Source organism: Micropterus dolomieu, linkage group LG12 (genome assembly GCF_021292245.1).
Source record: "Micropterus dolomieu isolate WLL.071019.BEF.003 ecotype Adirondacks linkage group LG12, ASM2129224v1, whole genome shotgun sequence".
In the NCBI taxonomy this organism is placed as follows: domain Eukaryota; kingdom Metazoa; phylum Chordata; class Actinopteri; order Centrarchiformes; family Centrarchidae; genus Micropterus; species Micropterus dolomieu.
The window spans coordinates 18,471,878-18,491,703 of NC_060161.1; the positions used below are offsets into that span (position 1 = coordinate 18,471,878).

General features: G+C 38.5%; 1 protein-coding gene across 1 annotated transcript; it reads left to right on the forward strand.

The window, feature by feature from the left end:
- Positions 1-10,694: 10,694 nt before the first annotated feature.
- LOC123980098 (caspase activity and apoptosis inhibitor 1) lies at positions 10,695-16,812 on the forward strand. Its single transcript, XM_046064321.1, has 6 exons — positions 10,695-10,878; positions 11,895-12,089; positions 12,910-12,994; positions 13,121-13,178; positions 13,303-13,370; positions 13,470-16,812. The coding sequence occupies exons 1-6, from the start codon at positions 10,774-10,776 to the stop codon at positions 13,949-13,951; spliced, it is 993 nt and encodes a 330-aa protein (XP_045920277.1). The 5' UTR covers positions 10,695-10,773; the 3' UTR covers positions 13,952-16,812.
- Positions 16,813-19,826: the final 3,014 nt, after the last annotated feature.

Below are 19,826 nucleotides of genomic sequence, written 5' to 3' on the forward strand. Positions count from 1 at the left end.
CTTAGTGACAGTCTGATGGGCCTCCATATGGGTCACTACAGTAGATTTCAAACTTTGATTGTCTCCATGTAGGTTCAGAAACACACAAGGCCACATCCCGTAAAGTAAACCTCAGCTATTACCCTTGTAGTATTTTCTCTCAGATGTGTAAATTTGTAATCTGCAATTCTGATTGGAAAAACTGTGAAAAAAACAACATGGGCTATTTCAGGCCCGGCTTGAGCAAACATGTTCATTGTTTTTCTTCATTTGTGAAGCCTTTTTATTTCCACAAAAATCATGATCTGCATTCACATCCATCCAGGATATTAAATCTGACCACTGCGCTCAGATATAGAGCTGTTTTATCCGAGCAAACACTTCAGCTCCATCTGTGTGAAGAATAGTGCGAAATGGCTGATATTGGTGGGATAGACAGGCTGCATCCTGGGAGCTCATTTGTAAAGAGTACAGGTGTAAGGAGAAAGAGAAGAGACAGGTAGGAACTAGTGATGGATGATGAGGGTACACAGTGGACCAGTGACAGGAGAACATCAATAGTTAAAGCATCAATGATGTATTGCATTTGTAGTTTTGCAGCACCCCGTTGAAGTTGAAAGTAGTTTGGGGATTGCAGCAGCCCACACCCAATTCTTTGCTTTGTCATATTTAGGAGGCGTGATGCTTTTGAAATGTTATTGTCATGCAAAATCAGTCATCAGCCTGCTCACTGGAGGGTTTTTTGTTCCTCCTACCAAAGAGCTGAAGGGCGGCTGATTGACAGTGCATGACAGTCCCTCACATAAAGTCCCAGGTCATGGCTATTTGATATTGCCCTATAATGTGTGTGTGTGTGTGTGTGTGTGTGTGTGTGTGTTTAAAACCTTAACATATCCTGCTAATTTTTGCTCTGCATGCAAACTCCTTTAGTCCTCCTGCTTTACCTTCACACACATTTCAAGACTCAGACTGCCCACATCAAACAGAGCCTCCTACTGTTGTCAGCTCCAAAGGAACAGGTGTCCCACATGCCTTGCCAGGGGCACTTTACAAGCCCCATGTTGAAGGTGGGGACAATTCTGGGCCCCCTTTCAATGTCCCTTGCATTTGAGCATTATATAGTCATTCACCTTTTGAGCGACAAAGTCAGACATGTCCCCATACATTTATTTATTTATTTAACTGTTCTTGGACCTTCCCAAATTGAAATTAGGTGTTTTGGGTGCTTCTCTGATTTTGCTGCCTTGGTTGTTATAACTTTACATTCACCAATGGCATTTTCTCAAAATCTATCTGATGGGACAGTGAGGTTTTTCCTTAGATATAGAAAAAACAATAAATTTTTTAAAAAAGAAAATAAAAAATGAATAAAATTACAGCTTGCTCTAATCTAAACAGTCAAACATGGCATATCATATTCATTTGTATTACATTTTTTTAAAGGTCAACCTACCCATTATTCAAATCAGAGCACAGTGAAATGAAACTATTACTCATCCATATAGTGAAGATTTTTAAATATATTCACTTCTATGAGACATGTAGACATAATAAGACAATCTACAGCTTTCTGAGTATGATGTTTAGCAGGTATAATGTTTATTTGTTCACCATCTTAGTTTAGTATGTTAGCATGCTTTTCTAATTAGCACTAAATAAGAAAGTTGATGGCTAAAGACATCCGTGATGCAAACAAAATAATGGTGCACATACATAATAGCTTTCGCCACAAATATTTCAGTTAAAAATACAATAAACATTAATACTTTTTTATATGTATATCAGGTTCGATAATTATGAAGTACAGCAAATCAGTCACCTTTGAGTTTCCTTCTGTATGCCATGAGTCAGCCACAGTAAACACATAAAATAAATCAATTACACCATGAATAAAATTGTTCTACAGCCGTTCTGTGCAATCAAAATGAAATTGAGAATGATATGCTGAAGTTAATATTCAGCATAGAGGGGCTTTAATATACACTTGAGACTCACAAAAGACATTTTTGTCCAGTCACTCACCAGACTGCTACATCTTCCTTCTGCATGGGAGAATAATAATTATTGTCATCCACCACCTAGATGATTCTGGCATGTAATGATTTGTAGCATATATAGCATAACAGTGTTATATATATATATATATAATTCACTGTATATGCAAGAATTATGAATTATGCAGTAAACTACATTTTATATACTCATGATATGTTTTTCTCATTTTATCATCTCATCACATTTCAAGCAAGAACAGAATTTTGGTTTGATCACACTCATGTTGAACTAAAGCGTGGCGCTGTTTGTCTCTTCTGCAATGAAACAGTGCCATCTATGGAAAGTGGCCTGTATTTACTGCCAGTCCCCTTACAGTTTTAATACATGTTCTCCTCTATGGGAATATTGAAGGGGCTACTGTGTGCAGACATTTCTATTTCTTTACAAATGTTTTAACATGCTCATTGAGTTGCTTTTTATATTTTTGTATCTGACCTGATTTAGATTTCCTCTTAGAAAGTATTTAAGAGGTATACTTCTTAAATAAGATAAATAGATCTTAAATATAGAGTGAGAGAGAGAAATAGCTCCAGAAATTAGTCATGGATAAATCCAGGGCTTACGTGACTGAAAATATCCTTCTGACAGTTGGAAATGGCACTAATATGTCAGGCTTGGCTGCTGTCAATCATACTTAGAGGCTGCTGCAGAGGCTTGTCCCTTCAAAGCTACCTTGGGATGCATCAGCTTTTCTATGCAGCATCCCTGCCACTGAATTTAGGCACGCGTTAGGGTTTAAAGTTATATACGATAAATCCTGTTGTCTGATTTGATTATATGTTGTTATTTGAAGTAATTTTTAAAGGTAAAGGTAAAAAAGTAGGGTCAATTTGTTACATTAACCATGAAGCAAGGATTTAAAGAGATCCTTGATTTTCTTTATCTTTTTCACTCTTTTAGAGTTTAATTGTTATAGATAATAAGTTGCAATTTGTACGCATGCTGTAAAATTGTAAAGGACCTCAATGAGAACAAGTTATACAGAGTAATTTCTTTACTAAATTAAACTAAACTAAATTAAATGACTAAAATGACAGTTAATTGTAGATGTACTTTGCGTTTAGTGCTAATTAGCAGATGTTAGACAATAACATGGTGAACATGGTCAACATTAGCTGCAACACATCAACCAACTGTTTAAAAGCATTGCCATTGTGAGCATGTAGCATGCAGATGTTAGCATTTAGCTCAGAGCACCACTGTGCCTATAAATACAGCATCTCAGAGCTGCTAGCGTGACTGTACACTCTTAGTCTTGTCTCGGCCTCCACTTCTTCTGGGAACTTAAAAATTTAATTCTGTTGCAGCTGCACTCACATTTGTATTTGTGCTATATTTCTGAAAATGTGATGTTGAAAATCGCAAACAACTGTTCACATATATGTTGACATGCCAATTTAACTAATAAACAAATGTCTTCATGTTGAGTGGATATGATACATTTTAAACTTGTTTAAAAGTGGTTTTGTCCTTTACTTCAGGTAACCTCTCTGTCATGCAGTATGCTATCTCCACAGGTACTTTTGTTCCTGGGAAGTTGCTCTGACTTTTGCTGAAGAAGACAGCCAGTGGCTAAGTATAGTCTCATACAATCCCCAAGCAAGCAGATAACAATGAACTCATCTCTCTCTGTTTCTGTTCTCTATTAAATGAGAAATGTATGGGCCCAACTAGAGGTTGGCCCTTGAGGGCCAAAAGCCTGTCAGTTTCCCCCCCAGTCTTAGCCTTCAATTACTGAATCAAAGGCGAGAGGAAAACCAAATCCCATCCTGTGCCTAGTCCTCATCTCGCTCTGCTAGAACCGACAGGCTATCTCTCCTTGCTTGCTCACTCACTCTAACAGGAACGCACAAGGAGCACAGCTCCTGGGAACCTTGCAAGTGAGCTCCTGGTTGTGTTCCAAAGAAGCTTCAAAGTGCATTGCTCTTTCTCGGCAGGAAGGCAGATGGGGTGAGTTTCCGATATCTCCTTACCCATTTTTTCCACACTCTCCTTTACATGTCGCTTATTCCTAAGCTGCTCCCACATGACCGTGTGCAGGAGAGACATGGCAGCACTGTTTTCATCCCACTTCCACTCTGTTATTTCCCTGTCTGTCCTATGAAGAAATTTACTTTTTATCTGGTTATTTACTAAACACAAAGGCTCATATCATAAGTACTGAGAGGCTTATGCTAGTAGAAAAATACTGCAGTGACAGCTGGAATATGAATATGACTGACATCACTTGACTGGTTTATGCGAAATGCACACCGCTGTGAAAAAAGCCTCTTTTTTATTTTCCGTGTGTACACTCTAGATTTAAGACGGATATTCTCCAGATGATTTCTGCTTGAGATGGAGGAATGAAGCGTAAATTTGCTCCAACTCTCGTGAGAAAAAACTTAATAAACCTGTCTCAGTTAAAGGAATGCATCATGGTGTTTGGCAAACTGGATTTTTAAAGAGTAAAGCAAAATCATGCTGCCTTTTGGATCTGTATAGTTATTACCAAATTATTATACCAATATATGATTCAGTATCAAGCTTGACAGTTTATCCTTGACCTTCTAAACTGGTATTGGCTCCCTTTATCTGGAGCTTTCAACCAAATCACACGTTCTTCATTGGCAGTTTGAGTTTGATCATTTGCCACGGAAATTTAGATGTTGAAACTTTCCATGATTTTGAGCACCTCTCATCCATTTTAACTTAACAGTTGACCTTGACAGTTCATTCTTGAACTTACCAAGTAGTAATCCTTAAGATTTCAGACCTGGTTAATTTAACATATGTGTGGATTGATACTACAGCACACAGCTACTTTGTCAGAAGTACAACAGAAGTGCAACTGTGCAGCCTGACATACTCACACAGTTTTAGTAGTCAGTCAGTACTGATATAAAATTAGTAACGCTGGATTACATGCTGCATCATTTCCTGTGAATCTATCCTGCCACAGACAATTTCAATCAAGCGCAGGAACGGTGGTTTCCACCACAGAGAATGACAATGGATTGTAACTTTTAAAAACAGCAATCGACAAAACAATGTCAACGTGCACTTACTTCTTCAACGGGGTATTATTTTAGATTTTTAAAAAATCAATTGTGATGGAGGGGGGTAATATTCCGAAAATTAACACAACACAATTTAGTTGGGGGTTTTTTCTCGTCAATCTTTTCCAGTCATTGATAATACAAAAGTCAGTGCAGACAAAAGAGAAGACGTGGTGCTTTCAGACAGTTTATTCTTTATTCATTTATTTTTTGCAGATGGATGCTTCATCCAAGAAGGTCAAAGTGACTTAAACTACTTTAGTTATATACTTTGCATTGACTCTAACTGCAACTATGACTTGGAAACTTTTCAGATATTCTTTAGGATGTATTTTTCGACAAAATGATGAGTCCCCCTAAGCTCCTATATCTGTCTTATTCCAACAAGGCCGCACACTTTAACGTGTCTAATTCAAACCTCAGCGGGCTCATGAATATTTTAAAGATGCCTCTGCTATATAGTATAAAATGACTAATGTAAGCCAGGCGGCAACACAGTAAGAGTGTGTCTGTCTTCCTGTTTTGTCTCTTCTGAATCCCACCTGATTCAAATCACCTTCATTCAACAATGACTGCTGTTGATGAGCTACAGTTCTCCCAGAAGTCAGTGCGAGGCAATGAATAGATTTTTAATAGACATCTCTGGCTTACATTACTCAAGGCAACAACTGGGCACACACTGCCTTGTTTTCACAGTCCTCTAACAAGCTGCCTAGCAGCATCGTGGAGAAAAGCTCCTGCTTAAGTGAGAACAATTGATATTTAAGTTAACAACATGCTGAATGAGCTAAGTAGGAGAGCTTGTTGTGTTGCAATCCTGAGTCAAACACAGAGTGATTAGTTCTTTAGTGCCATTGTCTAGTGTTTTTATGTAGTGCTATTAGTTATTTTTAAGGAAATGACTTCAAACTGTTGACTCTGAATATTGTCATCTTCTGTAATTGTTTTCGATTACATAGCAGGGTTATTTTCGACCCTTTCATCGTTTTAATGCAACACAGGCTCCTTACTCAACCCATCAAACAGAAGTATTACTGCTGCATTTGCTATGTAGTGAAAATAATGTGGAAATGTGAACATGAATATTTCATTTTCAGGAACTGATGAAGTATTGGCAATGTCAGCCAGGACAAGTGCAACCCGAGGAACCCAATCAATATACGTGCCTCAAATTTTACAATGTCGGAGCTCCAAACAAGCACAAGGTTATTTAATCAAGGCAAGTTAGTGGTAGATACGTGGCTTCATATTAAGAGGCTCATCTGAAATGTGGAGAAGGATACTAATTAAGACAAATCCTTGTTCACTGGTCATAATTTTACAACTACTGACAACTAATACATTAGTTAAATTTAATTGGTCACAACTGTCGGCCTGCTGCACAAAACTGTGTAAGGATAATTGAAGCTTATAAAGCAAAGTGTTACCGGCGTGACAGCTGAGGATACCAGCTGAAAGCATAGTTAGGGACAGTCTGGACAGCCATTAAAATGGGCTGAATTAAGACTCCTGCTTGCAGAGATTTTCCTTTTGCTGCATTATTTCACTTTTGCTGTGGAGCTGCTGTGACTCTTGACTCTCTTCTGAAAGACCCCTCTCCAAACCTTTCAGTGGCCATTATCTGTACAGCAACATCTTTGGACTGGCGAAGTGACATTAAGGCGTCTCAATGTCAATAGCCCATCGAGAGAGTCAATCTAAGTTAGATATGAGATGATGTTAAGCTTTGGTGAGATGTGTGTCAGGATGGTCAGTGTTGTGCTGCTGTACTACTGGATCACCATATTGTAAGTGCCTTGCTTTTAAAGACAGTGAAATAAAAATAAAATGCCACGCTCTATCCTGTGTCTTTGTGTTAATTATTCATCTCTTGTTACGTGCTTAATATGTGTCACATATGAGTATTTTTATATAAACCCCCCTCTTTTCATGTAAAATGTGAAAATATATTTGATGACTAATATTGAGTTTCGCGGCGGTTGCGTATCAAATCAAATCCTGCCCATCCATTAAAGCTACACTAGCTAGCAGAGCATAGAGGCCACATACACCCTCACACTGGGAAATATGTCACAATGCAGAAGCTAAAGACACTCTGACTCCATTTCACTGTGACTTTACACAATTTTCAAACCTGTTAACTGGATGTTAGTACTGCAATTACGTCACAAGATGTTTTTGATTGAAGTATTTGTCGTTGTAATTAAGAATTATTTTGTGGTGCACTGCAGGCTAATTATTGATCTTTTGTCCACTGTTCCGTTTTACGGAATCCCTGAGAGTGAATGGATGAAAGAATAGCCAAAGTTTATATAAACAGCAAGGGTACATTTATTTCCAACACCGGTGAGGGGCATTTGGATACTTTTAGGGCTTCAACAGACCATATAAGTAGATCCCATATTGTCTCAGCAATCAGGAGTGCCATTAGAGCAAGCAGGATGGCTACATAAGGACTGTTGCATCATTGGATGGATGCATTTTAATGTATCAAATATTGTCCCACAGCTCCAAACGATATCCTCAATTTCAACTTCGTATTACGACTTGGCCTATCTTCAGATCTTAAGTCAAACTAATCACCTAAGCTTATCCAACAAACTTGTTCTGTGCTCACGGTGGTAAAGTAAGAGATATTTTTAATATTTAAAGGGAATAATTGATAAAAAAAAGTCTCGGGTATGTTTGAAATGAATCAGGGTAAGAAAGCACAACTGTACTCTATCTCATTTGGCAGAGAAATTATTATTCTACACTAAGAAATCCTGCTGTCAGTATGTGTTGATTTGTAAAGGACAGGTGTTGATTAGTTCTCAGGTTGGCGGTTCGCACATTGAACCTACATGGCTTTAAGAGAGGCGTTCAAAACCAACAGAAGTGCTGAAATAAGTAAATCTGATGGTTGCGGATTTAACTAAGCACTTGAATCGGGTTGATATGTGTGCTACATGTTAAATAAGCACTGTTTGTCTTTGAAAATAATAATTGGCTTGAAAGCCTTGTTTAAAAATGTCTCATTGTTTAAGGATTTTGTAATAACAGTGCACAGTTTTAATTTGTTTATGTAACTATGTAGCTTCAGTTTCAGAAGTGGCATTATTGTGTGTTCTTGTAAGCACACCCAGATATTACTACTTGAATGCAATCAAAGCATGATACAGCCAAAAATGTGCTACACATTTAGATATAAAGTGAACATTTCAAACAGAAGTATGTTATAATATATAATATATATATATAATAAGCTGTAAAATCATGAGAGTATGATGGCCTGAAAACAATGTAGATTTGCCCATGAATCCACTCACACAGACACATTAAAGTTATAGTACAATATGGTGTAGAGATGGGTTTACAACACCATATGGTACTGTAGCTTTCAATTTAATTGCTTTTCCTGCAAGATCAGATTGAACAGAGTGTACTTTATATTGTCTTTAATACTATTCTTCTCTGTGTTGAGTTTGTTTTCATGCAGTTTCTTATACACTTATGTTCTTGGCTTTTTCCTTTGTTTCCTTTGAGATGAGACAGTCTTATAAGCTCCTGTGGTTTTTTAATCTCACTTTCACTAATTGAAATGTTGTCTTCTTTCTCTGATTCATCATTTCACATGCATTATGCAACTGAACTAAACAAAAGCAGCAAAAAGCATTCCACATCTCTTGATTAGCCAAATTTCCTCATCTAGACAGCAGAGCCTTGATGTGTATTCAGCAGCATTCTCTTGCTCTTTTGAAGACAAAGTTGAGAATCACAAAACACGCTCTAATTTAAGAATGCAATAATGGGCTATTGTGTAGAGAATCAGATCTTATCATGAAACTCTGTAAACATACTTTTGAGAGAATTTGTTTGGAAACAAGTCTCAGAACACACACACACAGGTGTGGTTGTTTTTCCGAACCTTTTCATGGCTCCCAAATGCAATGTCCCCTTCAACAGTGCCAGCTCCATCATTGCCCTTTTAACGAGGTTATATCCAGACACATGGGAGCAGATGTTGCAAAGAAAACACATTGTGACGTGATTGTGATCGATGCGCACCTCCTACCACATCCACTGCATAATTTGGTGGACGGCATCAGGATAACAACCTGCATTATGTGCAGACAGCTGTCGCCATGGCGCCCGGGCAGCCATCGCACTGGCTCCCACCTTATTTCGGGCTGAGGCGGGGAGGCCAATTAGAGTGATTTACAGCTTGCTTGTGTCGTCACCACCTTGAAACCTGTGTCCTGGTCCAGCTAAAGAAAATGCATGGCTGCCTGGGTGGTAATAAGGAGGACACTGCTGAAGAGAGCAGCAAAGCTGTTTATTGGTGAAATGTAATGTAATTACACTCCAGACGGGAGATCTTTTTAATGCTAGCTTGTCCTTTAAGTAAAGTTGATTACTTTTTATTTTCAGGGGACATAAGGATTGTGTTGTTCTCTACAAAGCCATGGATTATTAGAATATATTTAACAGGTATATCTATCCTCATGTTGATCTGTTTACTTCAATGGCAAGACATATTTTAAGCCATTTTAAGTGTGAAGCTGTATATATGTGCATGTTATTCAGTCTTGAGTGCAGTGTTTTGTGATTATGTCAGAGAATAGATGTGTATACAATGTATAGCTTCACTTGGAATTTTTGTATCTCTGTGTCATGTTTTACCTATGTAAAATAATCATTTCTATATTATAATAAGTTCTATGGGCACGCATAATGCATTATAGCCATAGGCAGTGTATTTTTTCTGTCTCTTTGTTTTGCAAACTATGCACACACATTTGTGACCTATGTGTCATTCTCATGCACGCCCAAAATCCTTTGTAAATTCCTTTGAAACAAATATACATTACCAATGAGGCTAGTGCAGCCTGACTTAAAATGCGAAAACCTGAATGATGTAAATGAGCAGCGGCAGTAGGCTTGAAGGGTTCTTGCAGTAATGAATCCGACACACAGTATTTGATGAAATGGTGAGACATATGGAAACTGGGAGATGGCAAGACCGTGCGAAATACTAGGAAGAGGACTTGTGATTGACTGTCACCAGCTATCCGAGCAAGCTTTGAAGTGTAAAATGATGATAGGATACAGGTTGAATGCATTTGCACTTCCATCAACAGCTTGAGAGGTCACAGGAATGGCACCTCTCACTGTGAAAGAAAGGTTCAGTGAAAATGCAGACAGCTTCAGCTATAAGATTCACAGAATATGTTATAACATCAGACTGACTGTGGCTAGAAGAAGACCTGAGTGTTAGAATGTGGGGACTCAGAGATCACAATCACTAGTTATGGACATATGGCTGCATAGTCTGGTAGTAAATGCAATAGGCTACATTTTAAAAGCAATCTTTAGGCTACCACATATTAAAACAACTCTGAATTCTTGTGTAGTCCGTACTAAGTAGCATACAGCAACTCTGCTAAACCTGTGTAAACAGGGGGGCAGAATATTACTCCATTACATTAATCAGTTAAATGAATGAACACGACAGAAGTTGCTGCGGAATTATTTATATGAGAGGATAAACAGACGAGCATTAACGCCCCTGCCCAGTAGGTGGCGGTAACAAAAAAGCTGGGTTATGTTTTATCGACGACAACAAAAGAAGAAGCCGTCGCTCGCTAATGACATATTTTCCCCGCCCGCAACTTTAAACATTAGCAAGTGAGCTCACGAGGGATACAGCTCTCTGGACAAGATGCTCAAAAAGAAGTCAAGTAGCGCTGAGAAGAAGAGGAAACACTCGCAGTCTGAAGAACGACATGAGAGCAGTAAACGCAGAAGTACTGAGCCCATTGCGGAGGTGAGATATTCATTTGTTTTTATACGTAGCTGCAGCTGTAGGCTAGTTAACTTAGCTATATGTGTTGTCGATGGTCCGCATAGGGTACGGAATTCAGAAGGGTCCCATTAGCGGTTTCCCAAAACAAAGACGTGTCTATCTTACGCTCACCCTTAAGAGAACTGTAACTTTAAAGGTTTAACAACAGTATTGAAAGCCACCCAGGCTGCTGTTCAGTCGTTAATTTTGGCAACCCTGGCACAAAGCTCTGATCTTTTTCGTCATTTGCAGGCTGAAGTTGTTTAATCTTTTGATATACTAGCGGTGCACTCTGCTCTGACGCTGTCCGTGCAGAAGACTCCGCAAGCTTAGCTCGGTGCTGTGGATCATCCATGGTGTGGATAGCTAGAAGTTGGGTTTGGCAGTCTGTTGTCAAAGACTCCATAGATATGTCAAACATGGAGCAGAGAAGTGAATCTAGGTAGTTGCGTTTAACTTAAGACTTTGGTACAGTTGTCTTTTAAATCACAGTTGCTGCATCAATCGTTGGTTCCATTAAGCTGTATGCATTAATGCCATCAACACAGTGATTTGATTTATGGTACAACAAATCATTAATCACTAAAAATGGACAAACATTTTTGAGTTTTGGCCCCTGTATTGTGAAGTTGTTGTCACATTTAAGTGGGATATAAAACATGTCCATTTTAGTTATTGTTGACGTAAGTAAAACTCATTTAAACACTTTTATGGGGTGGGAAGCAGCATCACACACTACAACAACACGGGCAACGTCTTTCTCCATATAACTAACATGAGGATGTAAAAATGTTTTGACACAAAACCGACATACTGGTTTATTTTCTGTTTTATTGTATGTAAAAGTAGCACACCAGCAAATTAAAGAATATTTAATATCTTCAGTACTGAATTTAAACTTAATGTTACAGTGTTCAAACCTTCATTTCTTTAGTTACACTAACAGAGTTTTTCAAGTCCTCCAGGCAGTGACTCAGTAACACATTGGTTTCCTATAGCACGAGTCCAAGGATGAACTCGCTGACGCCGAACTGGACAGGATTGGCAGTGACATTGAGGACGGCGGACTTGACCTCAGCCTGCCGTTCCAGCCCATCACTGCTTATGTCGGTGACAAGCGGGAGATGCTGGAGCAGTGTTTCCGTGTGCTGGGGGACAAGAAGCTCAAGAAAATGCTGCCTGATGAACTCAAGGTAGTTGTTTTAGCACGATATATGATTGTAAACTCATCATCTTTGTACGCTTGGAGTAAGACAGGCTGAATGTAAATGTCAATTTTAGATGACATTTTCTCAACGTTTGCAAGTTCTCCCTCTTCAAACCCATGTGTTTTTAATTTATAATGAAATTACATAATGACAACTGATCTAGGGCATTAGTTAGCCTCATTTCTCAACAATTGCGATGTAGTTTTGGACCTCATAAATGTTGTCCACCCCAAACTTAAACAAATGTCTTGTTTGCCGTCAGGCTGTATTTTTCTGACATTGCTTTGTGGTTTTAGGGACCACATTTTGTGTATTGGCAAGTGTTTTCTTCCCACATTTTATGGCCATATTTTGTACCGTTGACTATATTCCAACAGTTCCGGCTTTGGCTGGAAAAGCAACAACACCTTGAGCAATAGTGAAAGAACAGGTTTTTTCCATCTTTTTGTAGGCATATACTGTCTGTTGCATTTATTGCGTCCGATTGAAAGTCACCATATCCACATTTTACTTCCCCAGATCACTTCAACAATTGCTTTTAAGTTTTATAGAAAAATTGCAGCTGTTACTGTTATTTTACCTATAGATTTTTATCTATAGGTATAAATTAGCTATGGAGCTGTACCGCAAAATGGAAAAGTAAAGTTAAAAATGTAACTACTTTAGTGCCAACTCTAGAAAAGCGTATGACATTTTGAATTAGAAAGTGATGACAAACGGAAATAAGGCTATAGGCTTTTGCTGTTTGAGGTTAGTAAGGCAACCCATTGTCAAAGAGACCATTTAAGCACATTGTCGTTCACAGGACTGTAGTTTAGAGGAAATCAAAACGCTGTGCTGGAAACAACTGGAACCGATCACAGAGAAAAATCTCATTCAGATCTTAGCAGGTAAGACTTGAAGCCAGTTTTGAAATGTTTTCACAGCCTCATACATTCTGGACTCTCTGTGCTCAGAACAGTCTAATATTGCAAACAAAGCATTATCCCTCTCTGAAATCTGTTGTTTGTGTCTAGGGGAAGATCTGACATCTGGAAATGGCGACAAAAACACAGAGGAGACCTTGGAAATCCAGTGAGTGAACGGTTTGATAACTTATTCAGGGCACAATTTCAGAGTAAAAGTACAATATGTTCTCTTGCTTTTCTCCGCCTTTTTTATGTTTTTAAATTGTTTTTCTTCCTCCCCTCCCATCAAGGCAAGACAATAATGTGGACTCTACATCTTGCCTCAAAGAAACTGCAAAAACGGAGGAGCCTAAGCAAGGTAATTAGTATGTAATGCGCAGAATGAAAATCCCCGAGGCACTTAATCAAAGACAGAAAAAGTTCTATTTTAAAGGGTTTGGTGTCATTTTCTTTACAGAGGGTGGTGGTTATGGCGAGGAGAGCGACGTCCTAAGCATAAACGCAGACGCTTATGATAGTGACATAGAGGGACCCAAAGAGGAGCAGACCGTTAAAGCTGTGAAAGTGGCGTGCGGCAGCAGGGAAAGCGCTGATCCCATTGTAAACCCCAGCCCACCAAATCCCGAACCTCCCACCGCCCCTCGACCTACGGAAGCCAAGAAAGACATCCAAAGTGACATAGACAAAAGCGTTTGTGAAATTTTAGCATTTTCGTCCACCTCGAGCAAAGAGGAAGCTAAAGAACAGGGTGCACCTCCGCAGCCAACAGACGTTTGTTTGCCCGCTGAAGGCGCATCCGTTTCAAGCCGCACACCTTCAGTATGTCAGCCGTCAATTCAGCAACTGGAGCTCCTGGAGTTGGAAATGAGGGCGAGGGCCATCAAGGCTCTGATGAAAGCAAGTGATGGGAAAAAGCCTTGTGTAACGAAAAATGTATAGCCTGTTTTATTTGGGTTTATAGGCCTTTTATATAATCAATTTACTGCTTAATATATTTTGTTTATGCTTTACACTGTTGAATGACACAATTGACAATGATTTTCTGTCTTTAACCATCCAAACCATGTTGTGTTATTACTCCATATTGGAATGATGTTACAGGCTGTTTAATGCCAAATTAAACCGATAAAGGCCTGTCATATACCCACTGAGTGAACGTCGGCTGGGATGATTAACATAATAGTATTTCCAGGTGTATTTTTCTCTCTGGTCACTAGATGGCAGTGTTTACCTGCCACAGTGCATGTGTCTAGTCTGTGCAGAGGAGAGCGAGAGATGATTTATTTGCCCACATTACAGTCAAAATGGCCATGGCAGCGTGAAAGTCAAGTTCTAGTAATGATGTTATTTAGTAATGCACCAGGTTATAATGGATCTCTGTTAGGCATGGAGAACAAGAAAAATTGTTCCCATGGCATTACAGACACAATACAGAGAAACCCAAAATTGAAATAAATCTGACTATTAGACCAGCTGTCCTCGTCTATACGTCAAATTAAAGGACCTGCCATTTTTATCAACCAGATTAATTTTAAACTTTTTTTATTTCTGTACCTCTACATAGGGGCTAGAATTAATAACATGCTCTCGCCTATTAGTGTAGTGTTGCTGTATTTATTCGAAGCTGCTTTGTTCCTGTAAAAACTGTAAGGTTGCTGTGTGTGTGCATGTGTGTGCATGTGCGCACACAATTACATGCAGATGCAGAGCAAAACAGCTCTCTACCCCACCAGCCCAAAGGAGACAATGAAATGTACGATAAGAAGCCAGTTGCCTCCTGGGTATTTGCATTTAAAAGGGCTCTTTCATGGGAGGAATGAGCGTGGGGAGGGTTAAATGTGTCATTCTCTATGCTTTTATGTGCAGGTATCTTTGGTTCTCATTGGGAAAACGTCCACTTTAGCGCAAAAGGGGATACAACAATTCTAAAGTGCTCGTGGTGTCTGTGATTGGTGAGTATTTATCGGTGTCATTTTCCTGCTATTAGAATGCCAATTATGATTTGGTGTGAGCAGATAAATGGCCTTTTAAGCAGACCTCAAAATGAGTGGGCTGTAAAATGGATTGATGGAGGTGAGGTGATACTGTTTTGTTGGGGGAGTACTTTTTGAATTCAAATGAACCTTGTGAACCGTGTTGAAATATTGCAGTATGATGCTTCCATGAATGGTGCTATTATGAAAGTCAAAAACAAGGATGTGCAAAAAAGTTCTTGTGCCCCACCGGTTCATCTTCAATAGCCGCACCTGTCATTTTCCTTGGTATTGTGACCGAGCCTCTGGTTAGTGATGCTTATTATGCTATTGTCCTCAAAAAAATGTTTCAGGGCCGTTTATCCTCTCGACTCAACTTTTTCTATGCAACAATCTGTCAAAACTTTAGGAGATTCTAGCTTCTTTTTAGGAAGGACCCATGAACATAATGTAATCCCTCACTGTTTTTTAATGTAACTGACTTCAGGTTCAATACTTCTAGAATGAAAATATCTCACTTTGATGTTACCTCAGCTCTACTTCAGTCTAATAATGTAGCATTCTTGACATGCTAGCATGTTAAATGTTAGCATGAACATGTTTAGAATGACATGCTCACTGTAGTATCCTGGCACATTGATGTAATGCTGTATTCCAGACCGGTCGAAACTGGGAAATTTCCAAGTAATATCTGACTTCTGACCTCAAAGCATTTCAGTTCCATGGTGGTGCATCGCACTAAATGTAAACAATAAACATGGCTGACCGTGACAAACTTATGTTTCTTTGGCAAGTTTATGCACAGTTAAACCCTCAGCAGTGCCCTTGGTGTTATTTAAAAGGATGGCCATTTTATTAAAAACAAGTGAAAATATATACGTTACCAGTTAACTGTGTATCCCTCTAGGTACATCAGTTGGTGATCCTCAAAAGTCAGAAAAGTCGTAGGCTACTTCCAAATGTTTTCACATTTCTGAATAACTTTTGGGTAGAGAGGATGACTTTTAGAGATTGTTTACTGTAACCAGCTACCTAATAACATTGACAATGTGTGCTTCCATGGGAGCTGCCATTGTTGTGTGACGTCATTCGGCTGCTACTCGTGAAGTCTCCGAGTTCTGTTGCATAGTACTTTTTCTAGTTGGAGGTCGTAAATTTCCCAGTTCCGAGTTGCCTCGGATATGCAGCATTCGCTCAAAGCACAGCTATAAGTACTGCGGAGGGTAAGTAAAGTACATCTGGATGCTGACAAATGACAGGTGAGGCTGTTGGATGTTGCAGCTCCACTTGTCAGGCTTGGCTCTACATTGTCAGCAATGTACAAGCTCAGTCTGAGATGATTTTAAAATGGCCACTGTTGAATTACAGCATGGTGCCACATTAATTCTATCCCCAAATAGTATTAATAGTCAGCAGCAAAGCTGTCTTTCTGGAACAATTTTGTTTTCTTGTGTACAGTGGGCCTTCCAGCCTTGAACTAGGTAGGAGAGCGTCACTCTTTGCTGTTGCACAAAAGTGTGTTGTGTGTTTTTTTTTTGGTTTTTTTTTTGTGATTTCACTCCGATTTGAGGTTTCATTTCTCTTCATGTTTGTGCATTCAGTGTGTTTTGTTCTTAATAGCTACTGGAAATTGTAGCAGACGAAGCACAAGTATGTTTGTTTGTGAAAAAGACAACCTGTCAGTCCAATCTAAAACTCTAGATGTTACTGTGGTACCACAGGGATACACTGTAGGGATAAAACACACTGAAAAATGTTGATGCATTTTTTATTTTTTTTATTTTTAAAGAACATCCTGTTTGCATAAATAAAGTAATTCTCTTCAAATTTCCTCTGTAGTGTCTCTGTTCTTTCTGCAGCAAGAAATTAAATTGAACTAACAGCTCATGCTGACAGGCAATAAATAACTTAGCACCTCTGTATGACTGAATGAATTGATTTCCCCAAGCAGTGATTCAGCAGACACATTTCATTTTCTTCAAGATTCAGACCGTGTTTTCTTAACAAAGTAGAAGACTGTTAGATGTAGTTTGTTTTTATTAAATGTTCAAGTCTATAATACAGTATTACTAATTGACGTTGCACTGGCAATAAACATGATTGCCACCAGTTACACGACTGTAGAAAATGGAAGCATATAAACAAGTTTTATTTAAATGGAAAGAATACTTTAGAAATAGTAGCTGGAAAACGCCTCTGTTCATGTCCGGCCTTCATGTTTTTGATTTGCTGTTTTATATATAATTTGAATGGTGGCTCACTAAAGGCAGTTTGGACTCAAAAGAAGACTTAAAAGAATGACAATTGTTGGTAGTAGTAGCAGCAGTAGTTTCATCTCAGGTGTGGTGCACATCTGTTCACTATTCACTTCATTTATGTGCATAAATGCTTAGCTTTTTTTTTTCCCTCAAAGAGGCATAAGCTTGGCAGAACCCTTTTTGAAAAATGTGAAGTGGGTGGTTGTGAGTTTGGTGCTATTTGAAAGAGACGAGCTCCCTTTTTTTTTTTTTTTTTTAAAGTCAATCCCTGAAAGAGATTTTGAACATTTGATATTCCACTCCAGTGTAGTATCTGCATTTTGAGAAAATTCCTCCCCTCCACTGACTCCTCTGACATATGACTTTCACATTCCATGCATGCTTTCTCTGCATGGGGTCTGCATTTAAATGGTGCATTAATAGTATCAAACAACCATTGAAATTCTGGTGTGTAGACCAGCAAGCCAATAAAGCAAAATGCTTTTGAAGGATATCCGAGACATCAGGCAGGATGGATGACCTCGCACAATCAAATCAGCATAATCAAATAAAATATCACAATATTACATCAAAGCCAACTCCCACAGCGACTGCGACTGCAACACGATCAACAAGCTCAATCCTGGGGGTATCGGTGCTTTCTCACAGAAATATTGCGGTTGATGGCCTGAAGTGAATATATTTCACAACTAATACACAAGGCTTTGTGTAAATCTGTAATATTTTGTGGCTTTTAAATGTTAATTTAATCAATGGTTAATCTTTAATCAGTAAACATGACTGATTCCCACTGAAATTAGCATGCAGACTGCAACCCTAATCTATAATAGCATGCAAAGATTTAGCTCTTCTTTGAAAATTAAGGGTGATAGCACCCAAGATAATTATGTGAGCAATACGATTAGATTTCTTTTTCTACATCAATAACAAAACACTGGGAAGCTCATTTGAGTATAATACTTATTAAAAAAATGTTATGTCAAATAAAATACACAATATTTAATAAAAATATGTCAGCACACAGAGTGGGGAAAAAAATCTTACAGGACTGAAGTAGTAGCTTATGCAACCATTCAAGTTTCATGAAAGAACATGACATATATATATTTTGTATGTATAATAATTGGGAGTGATATTAAAATATTAATTTTGGCCTCCCAGTCATTTCCTGTTAGATTATACATTTTATTGAATTTAACAAATGTGCAATGATATCACATCTTTGGCGGGTTTCTGTAAAATCTTGGACTGAATTTGTCAAAATACTGCACTGTAAGAACAACAAATTCAAAATAAGCACTATGAACAAACCTGAGTGTACTGTAGTGGAACACACTGATCCTAACCTAATGTGGTACTGAATATAGGCTACACATTTTTAAAGACCTGAAAATGTGAGAAATAAACTCCAAAGCCGTTCTAAATCCAGTTTCTTTAAACCAATCACACTTTCTGTGAAGCTAATCTTTAAACAGCTGCATGGTTATAGTCCCAGCTGTCCTGTTAAACAGCAATGGACCACCAAAGTGTCCCCCAGACAGATGATGGATCACTGCGCACAGCCCTGGTAACTCACACTTTTATGATGCTAGGTGAGGACTACACCATTTGTGCTGGGATTGGAAGACATTGAACTGTCAAATCGTGGTAGGGTGCCATTTATTTATTTTTTATTTGGATGATTTATTTCTCACAGACGGACTGAGCCAAGTAAATTACTTTTGTCAAAGTTGTGATAAAACTGTCAAGTTGCTTCCCACCATCAGCTGGCAAGCAATTGTATTACATAAGTAATCGTCAAAGGGAATGTTGAGAGGAGTATATTGCTCAGTGAGTTGCTGTCTCTCTTCCCATCAGGGTTTTATGTTCCTTGACTTACTTTAATGGTCCTGTCATGTGTTTTAACTACATTGCAGCATGTAGCTCAATGGGTTAAAGCCATAGATTTGGATACAAGAGTCAGAATTATTCTTAACTTTGAACATTTTAAGTTTGACACCAGCAGTTTTGAAACACAGGTTTTGTATGTCTCTTTTGGTTTGTGTTTGACACCAGTCTCGGTTATGCCTTTTTTGTGTTTCACATGAACAAATAGGGCAAGTGTCATTTATCACTTTTGATTGACGGCTGATAGCTTTTATGATTCTTTCTGCAACCACAACCTTCAGATTCCTGTAAGTTCGAAAGCTATGGAAGATAATAAGTCAGACATATGGAGTTGTTGTCAAAGTCGCTCAAACTATTATACAATAGGCATGAGTCATACAACCAATACACTAAGTCGCACAAAAGCTTACCCCCACACTGCCACTTCAAGTCCCAACATCCATACTCTCCTCTTCTTCATCATAAGAAGGGAGTGCTATTTCAGTTGCACTTCTTGACAGCCAATTAAGCAGCAAGCGTCTGCTTTACGCTTCCCCAAACTGATTGCGTATCCCTTGCTCTGATTGTGAGGGGTTGTACAGAAACATTGCTTTTTGTAACTTAAAGTGCACTTTGGTGTGGAAAAATAGAAATGGTGTTAACTGGTGGCAATGGGATTTCAAGTGTTGCTCTCTGTATTTTTATTATTTTAATAAA

What these genes read in the sequence shown, in the direction of transcription:
- LOC123980098 (XM_046064321.1), top strand. Translation starts at nt 10,774, where the DNA reads ATGCTCAAAAAGAAGTCAAGTAGCGCTGAGAAGAAGAGGAAACACTCG. An exon ending in GTACTGAGCCCATTGCGGAG is followed by an intron (nt 10,879 to 11,894) that starts GTGAGATATTCA and finishes GGTTTCCTATAG; the next exon opens with CACGAGTCCAAGGATGAACT. An exon ending in TCTCATTCAGATCTTAGCAG is followed by an intron (nt 12,995 to 13,120) that starts GTAAGACTTGAA and finishes GTTTGTGTCTAG; the next exon opens with GGGAAGATCTGACATCTGGA.